The 12,504-nt window shown below is 44.4% G+C and overlaps 1 protein-coding gene across 1 annotated transcript in view; it reads left to right on the top strand.

Moving 5' to 3' along the window:
* The window catches only part of LOC139341051 (contactin-associated protein-like 4), a 58,510-nt gene that overhangs the window by 30,257 nt on the left and 15,749 nt on the right, over positions 1–12,504 (top strand). The window contains exons 6-13 of the mRNA XM_070977317.1: positions 4,722–4,897; positions 4,988–5,134; positions 6,417–6,684; positions 7,221–7,370; positions 7,452–7,623; positions 9,881–9,987; positions 11,509–11,628; positions 11,819–12,019. Coding sequence (XP_070833418.1) covers positions 4,722–4,897; positions 4,988–5,134; positions 6,417–6,684; positions 7,221–7,370; positions 7,452–7,623; positions 9,881–9,987; positions 11,509–11,628; positions 11,819–12,019 — 1,341 coding nt within the window. The remainder of the gene's footprint in view (positions 1–4,721; positions 4,898–4,987; positions 5,135–6,416; positions 6,685–7,220; positions 7,371–7,451; positions 7,624–9,880; positions 9,988–11,508; positions 11,629–11,818; positions 12,020–12,504) is intronic.

The following is a 12,504-nucleotide window of genomic DNA, read 5'->3' as shown; positions in this document are numbered from 1 at the left end:
TAGCCATGATGATGAAGGTCATGTGACTATGATGTCCTCTCCTGCATGTCCAAAACCAATAAAACATGCACAGCGTTAAATGACCCATGGAAAGCTTAAAATGTGACACGTGAAGTGGCCTGCTATGAAAACACCAACCCATGAAATTCCAATGCTAATTCATTAAATATGCTGACAAATGCATGTTTTCACGCCTCTCTGACTGGCTTCTCGAACATCCTGAAATGTGGAATTCTTAAAATGAAATGGATTTCACATGGATTTTACAAACACTCACAGCTCTACATGTCTCCACGGTGTTGCATCCCAGAAGCAGTTTGGTTCAAGTCCTTGCTCCATGGCACTTTAAGATGTAACATCAGCCGATCTAATTAAAGGCCACTGTGTGCTCCTTAAACAATTAACAAACTTTAACTTTGAAAACAACCAATTAACTCATTTGCACCTTTACCTGCATTAAATTCTCATTATTGTGCAGTGGTCTGCGCCCCGCTGTAACACCACATTATGCGCGTTTTGTTCCCCAGTGTACCTTAAGCAGCCTTCAGCAGCACTTAGCAGAAGACACTTAGTTCCACTCTGTTTGCCTGGAGCCGTCCAAACTGTTTGAATAAATACACTGACTTATTAAAATTCATGCGCTCTCTCCAAAAGCATCCCATTTCCTCACTGCTATACATTCATCAAAATGTTTATAGTTCTGTAGCTCACTGGATCATAATTAAGCTCAGCTTCTTTTCTGTTTTTCCTGCCACTGGGATGTTTTGCGAAAGTAAATATGCGAGGTTTCCCTGATCTTGTGCCTTCTGGCTGCGCTTTTGTTTGTTAAAGAAAGAAGCTTTCAGAAAGGAAGACGGGATTTAGCTGAGTGTTTTTCTTTTCCCCATAAAATAAGAAGGAGCTTGCCAGATATAAATAATGTACAATGATACGCAAATTAAATCCTTGCGCTGCAGTTTGTTATTTAAGCTACATTTCAAGATTAAACATTAATTTGCTCCCAAATGGGAAATTTGTTTGCACGAAGGCAAACAGATGGCACGCTGTTTGTGTGCATGTATGAATACAAGAGGAACTGACAGAGAGAGCATTTTGTGTCAGATCATGGCTGCAGTCTAAATGTGAAAGATCGCTTGAGTTCATTCATGTGGTTCACTTATGACCTGAAGGAAGACTCTCAAATTCTTCCCAAAGGGGTGAAGAGCAGCTGCCTGCGGAGCTCAGAGTTTCAGATAGAAGCTGTTGAAATGGAGAAGATTGATTTGTGGTTGCATTAAAACTGCTCGGGATGGAGGTTCAGTTGCTGTTGGAGCCTCCATCATGCAATAACAGGCTGATGGGACTGTCAGCACCAGATATGTGTCAAAAGCGCAGGTCGGGTCTGGCTCCACTTTATTTTATTGGGTTCTTTGATTTATTCTCAGCACAAAATAGAGAATCTTGAGTGATGAGAGCTTTTTTTTTACCCGGACTCTGATGCAGCAATATGTTTCAAACAAGTTGGGACATGAGCAGCTAAAGACTGGGAAAGTTTGGATCATTCCACAGGTAAACAGGCTCAGTGGTAACAGGTGAGAGTATCATGATTGGGTATGAAAGGGGCATCCTGGAAAGGCTCAGTGGTTCACATGCGAGGATGGAGCGAGGTTCACCACTTTGTGAACACATGACTGGATAAAGGAGATTAAGACGTGAACACTTCAGAAAACTTTTGCCAGTGAACACAGTTGCATTGATTACATTCTGTCCTCGTGTTTCACACGTATCTGAAATCTGGCTCGTACACAAACAGACGATGACTCATCCTGGATTCGGTCTGTCAGATCCGCTGTCTCAGTGAACGGTGGGCTGTGTGTCGTGCTCGATGCTGCTGTATTGACTTACCATGTTGTTCTCTATCCACAGTGATTTAAAGGAAGGTGTCTCAGTCGCGTTCAGGGTTGTAAATAAACCGCTTAGCCCTTCATCCGAGGAGCAACGTGCTCATGTCAGAGAGACATGTGGTCTTACAGCCCACAGCTGATTCCAGAGGGCGCGTTTGACTCACAATGACAAGCTGATTAGATGCATAAACGACGAGGCTCAAATTTAGACGCCCAGTCAGTGTCAAGTCCAACGTGACTCCTTCAAACACTGGATGAGTTCGGAGATTGCTGACTGTTGGTGACGTTTTAAAGTCTTGTGTGTTGATTGATTTTGTAGACTGAAGAAAAGAAACTGTAGAAAAGAAAAGGGAAAAATGAAAAGAAAGAAACAAGAACAACAACCTCTGCTTGATTCCTGCAGCACAGAGGCTTTTTTTTTTTTTTGACAATTAGACAGCCCACGTACAATAATAGAAAGTTTAAACTCATATTTTCTATACATCAAACAGCAGGATATTGATGAAGTCTACTTTTCCTCCTTATTTCTTTTTTCTCCAGGCTTCTTGAAAAGTCTTGAAACAGGATTTCTGAACATTTCTCCTGGAGCTCTTGTTGTGAGCCGGTTCACATTACGCCTGTGTTGACTGAGTGTGTGCACAGTCTCAATCATTTAAGCCGAACGGAATAAAATGAAAATGCTGAAACAATTACAGCAGGCTGTCATCTGATAAGACCTGTCAGTGTCTTCCAACAAAATTAGATTTGGAGTCGGAGTGAAGAGCCGTAATGCAGAAGCAGACAGCTGATGATTAGCTGATATTGCCTTGGGGAGCTGTCTGGAATGATCTAACAGAGAGCTACACGGCGAAAAGTAAAAACAGCTTTGAGGAACTTTTAGCCACTTCTCAGGTCATAAAAACAGGAGAAGTTCACAGAGTTCCCTGTGAAAATCCCTTGAAGGGGCTGCATGAATCCCGAGGATACTCACTGAACATTAAGGTCACCCCAGTGATTCTCACACTGGAGAACTTTTCTGCATACATGAAGGATTGACTTACCAAACATTACCTAAGCTGGTAAAGCTCATGTAGAATTATCCTGCACCTTATTATAACCTCATTTTTATAACTTCTTTGAAGGTGCGCTGTGCTGTTTTCAGCTAGACAAACAAAGGTTATGTTTACATTCAGTGTTACTCACTAAAACACATTGAATGCATCGCATTTTGGAACCTGGGCTCTTCTCATTTCCATATTTGGAGACTCCTCTCTCCTCCGTCGTCCTGCCTGCAACCTGCAGATCGTTTGCAGAGTGTCATCTTGAAGGAGGTCTCATTTCCTGAAACGCAAATGAGGAGAGGGGAGTCTTGCCAGAGAAGCTCTGAGCGAGGATGCACAGGTGTAAACTTGTTCATTTCAGCACCTGTGATGTATAAAAGAGGTGCGACACACAGCTGGAATATAAAACCATATACCATATTTGTATCTTATATATCTGTACGTTCTGTCACATGAAGCCTTGTTGTAATTCAATTAAAACTAAATATCTAAGTTGTCATGAACACTGATATGTTAATCTGACAGAGCTCATGAAAAACAGCAGCAGACCATGAAAAAACACAACAGCCAGATGACGAAGCTGTACCACAGGTCATATTTAATTTACACAGCTTTACAATGACGGCTCTGAAGCCAGGCTGTCTCATTTTGTTAAATGCATGTTGCCTCATCTCCTCTCTCCTCAAGATGCGAGGAGAGGAGGCGAGGAAAGGAAAAGTGTACAAACTAAGAAATCAGAAGAGGGGATTGTTTTCTGGCTACCGTCCTCTTCCCTGCCTTTCTTGGCACATCTCCACCACCTTCAGATAAACAGATTTACTATGAGCAGATATTGAATTGCAGGAGCTGATAATGTAGAAAAACAAATATTAAATACAGTTGTACCTTTTCATCAGCATTTTGTGGCAAAGCAAACGCATTTGCTGCTGCAACTTAGTAATATGAAAGCATGCATTCTTGGTGACAGGGCTGCAGTGAAGCCTGTTTCACTCTCTCGTTGACGTGCTATTATCTGTCTATTGGTGATTAAGTACACTTCGCTCTTTCCTCCTCTACCTCTGTCTGTCTTCTTCACTCCCTCTCGCCTCAGCTTTGCCAGGTATCTGCCCGGCAGATCAATGACGATTGACGACCGAACACATTTGTCTGTCTCGGCCTCTGTCTTCTTTACTCTTCTTCTGCTTCTTTTCCCACACAGACAACGTTGCCTCCTTTCAAGTAATATCTAATTCATATTAAATGACCTTTTGCATTTAGCTCAGCTCCTCTCAGTTGAAACTCGGCACTCCCAGAAGTGTTGGCAGAACCAGCAGCATTTCCTTTGTCATTTATTCATGCATCTCTACCTCTTTCGCTGCTCCCTTTCTTGTCAATTATGTGTAATCAGCTAGCTTTTCTGGTTCTTTCTCAGTTGTAGGTGTCGATCAGGTTCTGGTCCTGAGTTGTGATCCCCAACAGAAAAGTGTGACTCCCAGTTCATGAGGAGTAAACTGGGATATGGTGCACGCACAGGCTGCTTTTCCTACTGTGCTGTTGAAAATACAAAGATATCAAAGCAGGATTCCCTCCTTGAATAAAACATTGAGAATTAACAAAAGAGACGAGCTGGCAGCCAGAGGGAAGACAGTTCAGCAGCTGTAAATATTTGCCATCAATATCAGTTTTCAAGCATCCACTCAAGCTTATTTCCTTTTATTTAAAAGACAAATTAAATATCTCAACTCTCTTCAGATATTGCTCATCTTCTCCTTTATCCACCATCGCCACATCTTCATCTCTCTTTGCCTTCCTCCTCCAGGCAGGAGCTCTTCTCCCGACACCCAGCATGCGGTGTCTGTGGGCAGCCTGCTGGACGACCAGCACTGGCACCACGTTGCAGTGGAGTATCACAACACTCACCTTAACCTCACCGTGGATAAAAGCACGCTGTGGGTGCAGATCCCACCGAGATTCACCCACTGGGACCATGACCAGGTGCGTTTGTGTCGGTGGTAACAGTCACACCTGCTCACATTTCTGTTTTTTAGATGTATTTGTGGTACACTCATGTTTTTCTTTGGACAGATGAGTGTGGGAGCGGAGCAGGACCTCGGCTCGCGGAGGTCAGTCGGGTCGCACAGAAATTTCCACGGCTGTTTGGAAAACCTTCTTTACAACGGTGTGAATCTGGTGGACCTCACTAAACAGAAGGACCAGCGGGTCACTGTGAAGGTAACCTGGCTCACAAAGTGTTGATGAAGAGTGTGTGTGTGTCTGTTACCATGTGCGTACTGTAGACAGACTGTCATTGCTCCAAAAACACCTGTTTGGAACATTCCACAAGTAAACAGGTTCAACAGGTAACAGGTGAGGTCATGATTGGGTATGAAAGGGGCATCCTGGAAAGGCTCAGTCATTCACGAGCGAGGATGGAGCGATGTTCACCACTCTGTGAACACACGATTGGATTAATGAGATTACTTTTTACACAGCATCCCAATCTGAGATGTATTCTAGGGCGTGTAAAGTGACATAAATAATAAATGAGATGCTTCTAATGTGAAGAATGGTTTGGGATATTTAGCACCTGAACTACAGCCATGAAGAGTGGTAGATGAAGTACCCGGACCTTTTACCTGCGTAAAGTAATGCAGTGTAGAAATATTCTGTTAGGAGTAAAAGTCAAGCTTTGCTGAATTCAAAGTATAAAATCTAAAGTACGCCTTGTGCAGAATGACCCCTTTATGAACCATTTCTGAATCTTTGTCTCTGAAAAACGCATCTTAAAGTGCACTTATTAAAATTTTAAGGAGTGAGGCAAATACCCCCTCGCTTGCATCCCTTTCATTGTAAATGAGACGGCATGTTTGTGTGTATCTGCCTGTGTGTGTGTGTGTGTGTGTGTGTGTGTGTGTGTGTGTGTGTGTGTGTGTGTGTGTGTGTGTGCGTGTGTGTGTGCTCGGCTGAATCTCTCCAGCGTTCTCCTCTGGAGTCTGCGTTACTGTATATCGCCTTAACTAACCCACAAAGAGCTCTGAGATTTGATCCAGTGGCCGTGTGTTGCATACTCCACTGAAAATAGAAACCCAGCCGGGAACCTGGGACGAAACGCATCACTGTTGGCGCTCTGGCATTAGAATTACTGCAATTACGTCTCAAAACCATGAGCCTGCACACAGAGACAACAGCAGCTCCCAGTCCTTTAATCACACTTTCATTTCTCCCTCTCTCCCCCTCTCTTTTTCTGTCTCTCACCCCTGCTGCTCCCCCACACTTCCTCTCTGACCTTAGAAAGCTGTTGGGTGACATTGGTGCCTTCAGTTTGGCTAAGCCTGGCTATTATCATTATGGTAATAAGCTCATGCTCTTTAAGGAGACTTGCTGTTGAGATCTCGCCGCCACGCAGCCTTGGAAATGCATTCATATTCATGCCTTATCATGTTTTCCCTCTTTTGCTGTAATAATTCCTCTCTCTCCGTATCTTTTCCCCGCTCCTCTTCTCCTCCTATCTCAGGGTAATGTGACCTTTTCTTGTGCTGAACCCGTTTTTGTCGCTGTGACGTTCACAAGCCCCCAGAGTTTCCTCTGGTTGCCGGGGGTGACAGAGCCGTCATTGGCGGGCACATCGGTGGGGCTTCAGTTTCGGACGTGGAACAAGGCGGGGCTGCTGCTGACCTTTGGACTCCTGAAACACGGCGGTGCAGTCAGGCTGTACCTAAGCAAAGCCAGGCTCCACCTACAGATCCACAAGTCTGGCAGAGCGCCGCTGGAGCTCAGTGCAGGTCAGTCTGACCCCAGACTTCCACTTAAACCTTCATTTTCTACATTTGTGCGCAGTTCAATCTCTTCAGGCCTTTATGATAGTGTGATAGGAAAGGGGGGCAGAGAGAGAGGGGACGACACGCAGCAAATGAGCCACAGCAAATGAGCCGTAGGTGGGAGTCGAACCTGTAACCTCCTCCCACTGTAGAGGACTGACAGCCTCAATACATAGGGTGCACACCCTACTAACTGAGCTATGGGGGCACTGGGGCATCAGTGGCTTTTTGCAGGAAGCTGAACACTTGGCACGATATATAACTACGAAAATGTTAGTGCCAATAAGCCTGAAGATCAGAAAGACATAGCCGAGTGTTTGAGCCCCGTACTTAATCCTCGCTCGCTGAGTTCGACCCATGACTTTCCCACAAGATGAGGCAAACACAGAGGATCAATAATTGAACGACTGAAATTCTGATCTTACCCCTCATGAAGCTGAAAGCAAGCCAGCGTCTTGGCGTACAGTAAACTGTATCTGTGTGCACGTGAGCGTCCTCAGGTTCGGCTCTGAATGACGGTCAGTGGCACTCTGTGGAGCTGATCTGCAGACGGGGACATCTGATCGTCGCCGTGGACGGAGATGAAGGAACCTCTGCTCACGCCAGCCCCTCGTTTCTTGTTACAACAGGAAGTCATCTTTTCTTCGGTGGTAAGAGAGATAAGCAGAGCATAAACAGGCATTATTCAGACAGGTTCGGGGGGCTTCATGTTTGGTTGGCTGACTGTGCAGGTTGCCCCGCTGAAGGGAGCAGCCAGGAGTGCATGAACCCCTTCAAGGCGTTCCAGGGCTGCATGCGTCTGCTGACTGTGGACGGCCAACCGGTGGACTTGATCATGGTGCAGCAGAGGCTGATGGGAAACTACAGTCACCTGCAGATCGACATGTGTGGCATCATCGACAGGTCAGACCTACAAGCAACATTCTTTTGATAATATTCACCCAAGCTCTATTTATCTATCTGTTAATATCTAGACACATATGCATACACACACATTTAGAGATGCTCGGCTCTGTGTCTCTCTGGGTGATTGAGTTTGAAAGAATTCTGGGATATTTTTTTCAGTTTTGGCACGATAGAAAAAAACATCTTTTATTTGTCCGATCTGCTTTCTGCTCCTGCTTTTTAAATAGCTGCTGCCAGATGATCATGATCGTTATTACCACCTCTGACACTGATTGTTTTATATGTTCTGGACTCCAATGCTCCATGGAGCAAAACAGTTTTAAAGTATTATTACCCGGCCGTGAGTGAAGCACAGATTTCATGAGAATCTGCAGAAGATTAAACACGTCTGAGCAGATGAATCAGCTCTGCATTATAATGCTGTTCTTAACGCTCGACTGTGTGCGTATGTTTGTGATTGACTCTTACGGTTTAGATGTACAGAACAATAAGAAGCAGTTGGATGAGTGTTACAAGTTAAACACACTCCATAAAAATCCCGATATCTTGCTAGTTAGTTTGGACGTTTCCATATCATTTTCCATATCATTAAATACCGATATGTCTCTTTCCTCTCTCTGTATTACACAAAATGTCAAATGAAGCTCCGCTGTGTCAGTTTAATGTTGTGTTATGTGAGAGCAATAACATTAGACCTCTTTCCAACCCATTACTGCCCACCGATATATGACGAACACATTATCCCCTGAGCAGCTTTTGTGTCAATAAAAGGTCATCTTGAAGGATTGATTTGCACTTCTCCAACCCTCCAACCTACACTGTCCTTTCCTGCATTGAGCGCCACTCGGCTGGTCATATGCACACTGAATTTATCAGTGGACTCAGGAAAAAGACGTGTTTTGCAAGACATGCATATTTGCAGAAATGTGGGGCAACAATGGACTGGCTTAGTTTAGAAAGCATATATTAAAAGCACAAAGACGTGGAGTCTATGCAAAGTCCTGCATCTGTCTCCATCCCAACTAACTTCTACAGAAAAGGAAAGAAATTGGTGCTAAAAAGCAAACGTTAACCCTCTGACAAACCTGCTGAGTAAGGCTTTTCCTAACAGTGAATTTCCAACTGACTAAAAGATTAAAAATACATGCTGCTCTCCGTCTCTCTTTCTCTTTTTCTGCAGTCACATTTTGCTGACCTCATTTCCCCTCCAAATATGTTTACGCAGTCGCCGCTGAGCTCCATTCATCCCAGCCTTCAATCCCCTTTGTAGCTCCCTCCCTCCTTCCCCTCCTCTGGTCCGTGTCTCAACCTTAATTCCCCTTCCTGGATTTCTCCCTCTCTTTACAGTATCGCCGTGATTCCTCTCACTGTTTCCCATGTCCCACTCCTTTTTTCCTCCCTCTCTTCCTTCTTTTGCTTGCTTGCTGCACCAGCTCACTCCTGACACTGGGCTGACACTGGGAGGGAAAGCATTTAACAGCAGCAGAATGTGCACAAATGCGTTTCACTGTGTGTATTTCAGAGGCCGCAGCCCATGATGAAACTCACATGGAGCTGTAGGAGAAAATAATAACACCGGGATTATTTTCCAATCAGTGAAATCAGCAGTTCCCACAAACACGCTGCTGATCAACAGGAAAGCAGCTCCTCTAAAGTCACGTCCACTGAGGACAAAAGTAATATTCCCCTGAGTGTGTGAGCATCGTATTCAGAGATTTGTTCCAGTCAGCTGCAGCAGATGACAGGAAGCCTCAGCCGTCATTGGTGGAGGGATACACACACTTCACGCTGCCTCACACACATGTAGCTACACATATTCATGCTTGGAAACTCTGTGCACCTTTAATGCACCATGACTGTTCCTGTGGAGGGAGGGAAGAACAAAAGGAGGAGCATCTCTGATTCACTCCTCTTGTCTTTCTTATCCTTTCGCAGCTTAAAGATAAGACTGGTGCAGCTTTATCATTTCATTATTATTAACAAATTCCTTTAGAAGATAAAAGCAACAATTAAAAATACTGCAGATTAAATGAAAAATGTGTGAAAGAGCCATTGTAGCAAGTAACTGAAGTTATGAAGTAAATATAGTGGAGTAAAAAGTGCAATATTTCTCAGTGAACTCGTGGAGTAGAAGCACGAAGTTGGAGAAAACTGAAATACTTAAGTACAAGCACCTTCAGGTATAGCTGCCTGTACAACACAGGGAAGGGCGAAGGGGAGAATTGGGTCTAAACGTGCTTTTTCTGTCTCGTAGGTGTTCTCTGAGTCACTGTGAACACGGAGGCAGCTGCAGTCAATCATGGAGCACCTTCCACTGTAATTGCTCCACCACCGGCTACAGCGGCGCCACCTGTCACAGCTGTACGTAGGTTATTGTTGCGCAAAGGTCACGCACACAGTATGGGCTCTGTGTGTGTACATGCACAGGTTTGCACTCGTGGACACGCTTCCTGTAATGAGACAACCTGCTGCTTTCGATTGGAGGTCCCTGCAGACGCCGTTGTGGCAGGAGGTCAGGCTGAGATCAAACCTGTTCGCAGCAATCGTCATCGTTTGGGAAGCTGGAGGGGGTCAGAGGAGGAGCGGGAACAAAGGGAGCTGGAAAGGTTTAAAAAGAGCGATAAATAACATGGCTCTCCTGTAAGAGAGACTCCAATTTTTAGCCAAAGTTGATCCATGACAGGAACATGTCAGTTCTTTGCCTCATCACCATACTTTTAAGAAAAATATGACTGTTTTATATGAATGTATGTGCACTATTATTCAGAAAAACATCAAGGATTTTACTTCGCAAAAGTGCTCAAATATAGTGTTATTACTTTGTTATAAAGATGTAAAGAAAGTCCTTTGGCGATCATCTGTGAAAAGGCCCCTGTCAGTCAGCGGTCAGGGGTGAGGATTCACTTTCTTTCTGAGTGTGAGATGAGGAGATTGATTCCACTGTCACATTTTTTCATTTATTAATAAGTTTAGATTAGGGTAAAGATTGGAAATGGGGCCAGTCAGGCTCTGTATAAAGGTAGCAAAACCAACCGAACAGCACTTCTAATTACCACGTAATATCTTATTTACTTAATAACCACAAACACAAAAGTATAAAGATGGCGTGTAATGTGCCAAACTCGTCTGTAGCTGTGACTTTGAGACCTGGCCTCATTCCCAGGTCGTCAAATACCAATGCTTGTTCTCAGCATCTCACACAGAAGCGTAAGTGCACAAAGTTAAGCTTGTGTTTGTATGACACTGCCAGAAAACCTTTCTAACGTGTTTAACATTGTGAAATGTTTGCAGTTTGGGTAGGTTTATCCACCCTGACCTCCTCCCTTCGCTGACTTTTTTCTCTTTATACCACATCACTCACACACTCACTCACTCTGAACGTCAAATATTAAAGTTTGTACTGGAGTTAATTGACTTACTGGTGCCTCTTATGCACACGCTAAAAGGAACTTTCTGCATCTGTGTGATCTGTTTCTGAGGGTAACATCAGTATTTGACAAACTGGGAGAGAGATTATTCTGGACTTCCTTGTCATCACCATGAGCTGGTTTATATCTTTCCTACATAGCTGCTTAGTGAATACTTTAATTACAGTTTGCCAGCGTAAAGTTTAGAAAAGCAGTGTAAAATGGTTTGATAGCAGAATACCTTTAATATTTTGCACACTGTCCTGCACTTTGCATGATAATTGTGGCGAGGAGTCTACGTGTGGGCCTGTTGTTGGAGGAAGCTTTTCCGTCTCCGCTGTGAACAAAACACTGAAGCTCCAAAGCGGTCAGCAACCAAGCAGAGAAAAGACGGCGTAAACATCCTGCGATGTTGTTGTTGTTGTTGTTGTTGTGTGATGGTGATGATGATAGTGTGTGTCTTCACTCTCCTCAGCAATATACGAGCAGTCCTGTGAGGCATACAAACACAAAGGCAACACGTCTGGGCATTATTACATTGATGTTGATGGCAGCGGGCCTGTCAGACCACAGCTAATATACTGCAACATGACAGGTAGCTGACACACACATCAAAACACACACACATCAAAACACACCTTGCAGGCACCCTTGTGTCCACTCCCTCTCTCTCCCTCTTTCATCCCGCCTCTCCTTCTGTCTGTCAGTCCTGCAGAGTGAAGAACTTCTCATACAAACACAAAATGAAAAATAAAAAATACATGTTGTGTATTTTTCTCCGCCAGAGGACAAAACGTGGATGGTGATCCAGCACAATAACACAGAGCTGACCAGAGTGCGGCCGGCGATGGGAAGGAATCAGCACTCGGCTCACTTCGAGTACGCGTCCGAGGAGGAGCAGCTGGCGGCCATCATTAGCCAATCAGAGCACTGCGAACAGGAGCTGACCTACCACTGCAGGAAGTCACGCCTCCTGAACACACCGGGTGAAGCTCGCTGATATTCTGTGGCACCACGTAGATATCGTTTGAAACTTTTAGAAAGGACGTCGGGTGAGCAGGTACTGGCAGGGACAAGCACAGTGAAGGCAGCTGCTGCTGTGGAGTCTGTTAATGAAGCCACTATAAATAAAGTTGTGCAAACAGTTAACTATTGAGTTGCATTATAGGGAATGCAGCATCCAGTGTTTTCAGAGCTTGACCTGAAGTGGAAGTCCTGCAACTTTATTGGATTGCAGTACAAAAGCTATATGAAGTGACCCTTTAAGTTAATTATGATTAATGGTTATTTACACTCAGGCGGCAGTTTATTAGGCACACCTGGCTGAAGCTAATGTGGCCGAAAAGCACGTGGAGCTGTTGAAGTGTGTTGCATGAGGTGCTTCTGCGGTTTCACCTGTCCTCGCTGATAGAAACGGGGTGACAAAAATAATAGAAACACACAGTTCAACAGCAGCACAAACTGGAGCCTC

Source organism: Chaetodon trifascialis, chromosome 13 (assembly GCF_039877785.1).
Source record: "Chaetodon trifascialis isolate fChaTrf1 chromosome 13, fChaTrf1.hap1, whole genome shotgun sequence".
Classification (NCBI taxonomy): domain Eukaryota; kingdom Metazoa; phylum Chordata; class Actinopteri; order Chaetodontiformes; family Chaetodontidae; genus Chaetodon; species Chaetodon trifascialis.
Note: the sequence above shows the minus strand (reverse complement) of the source record. Positions and strands in the feature narration are given on the sequence as shown.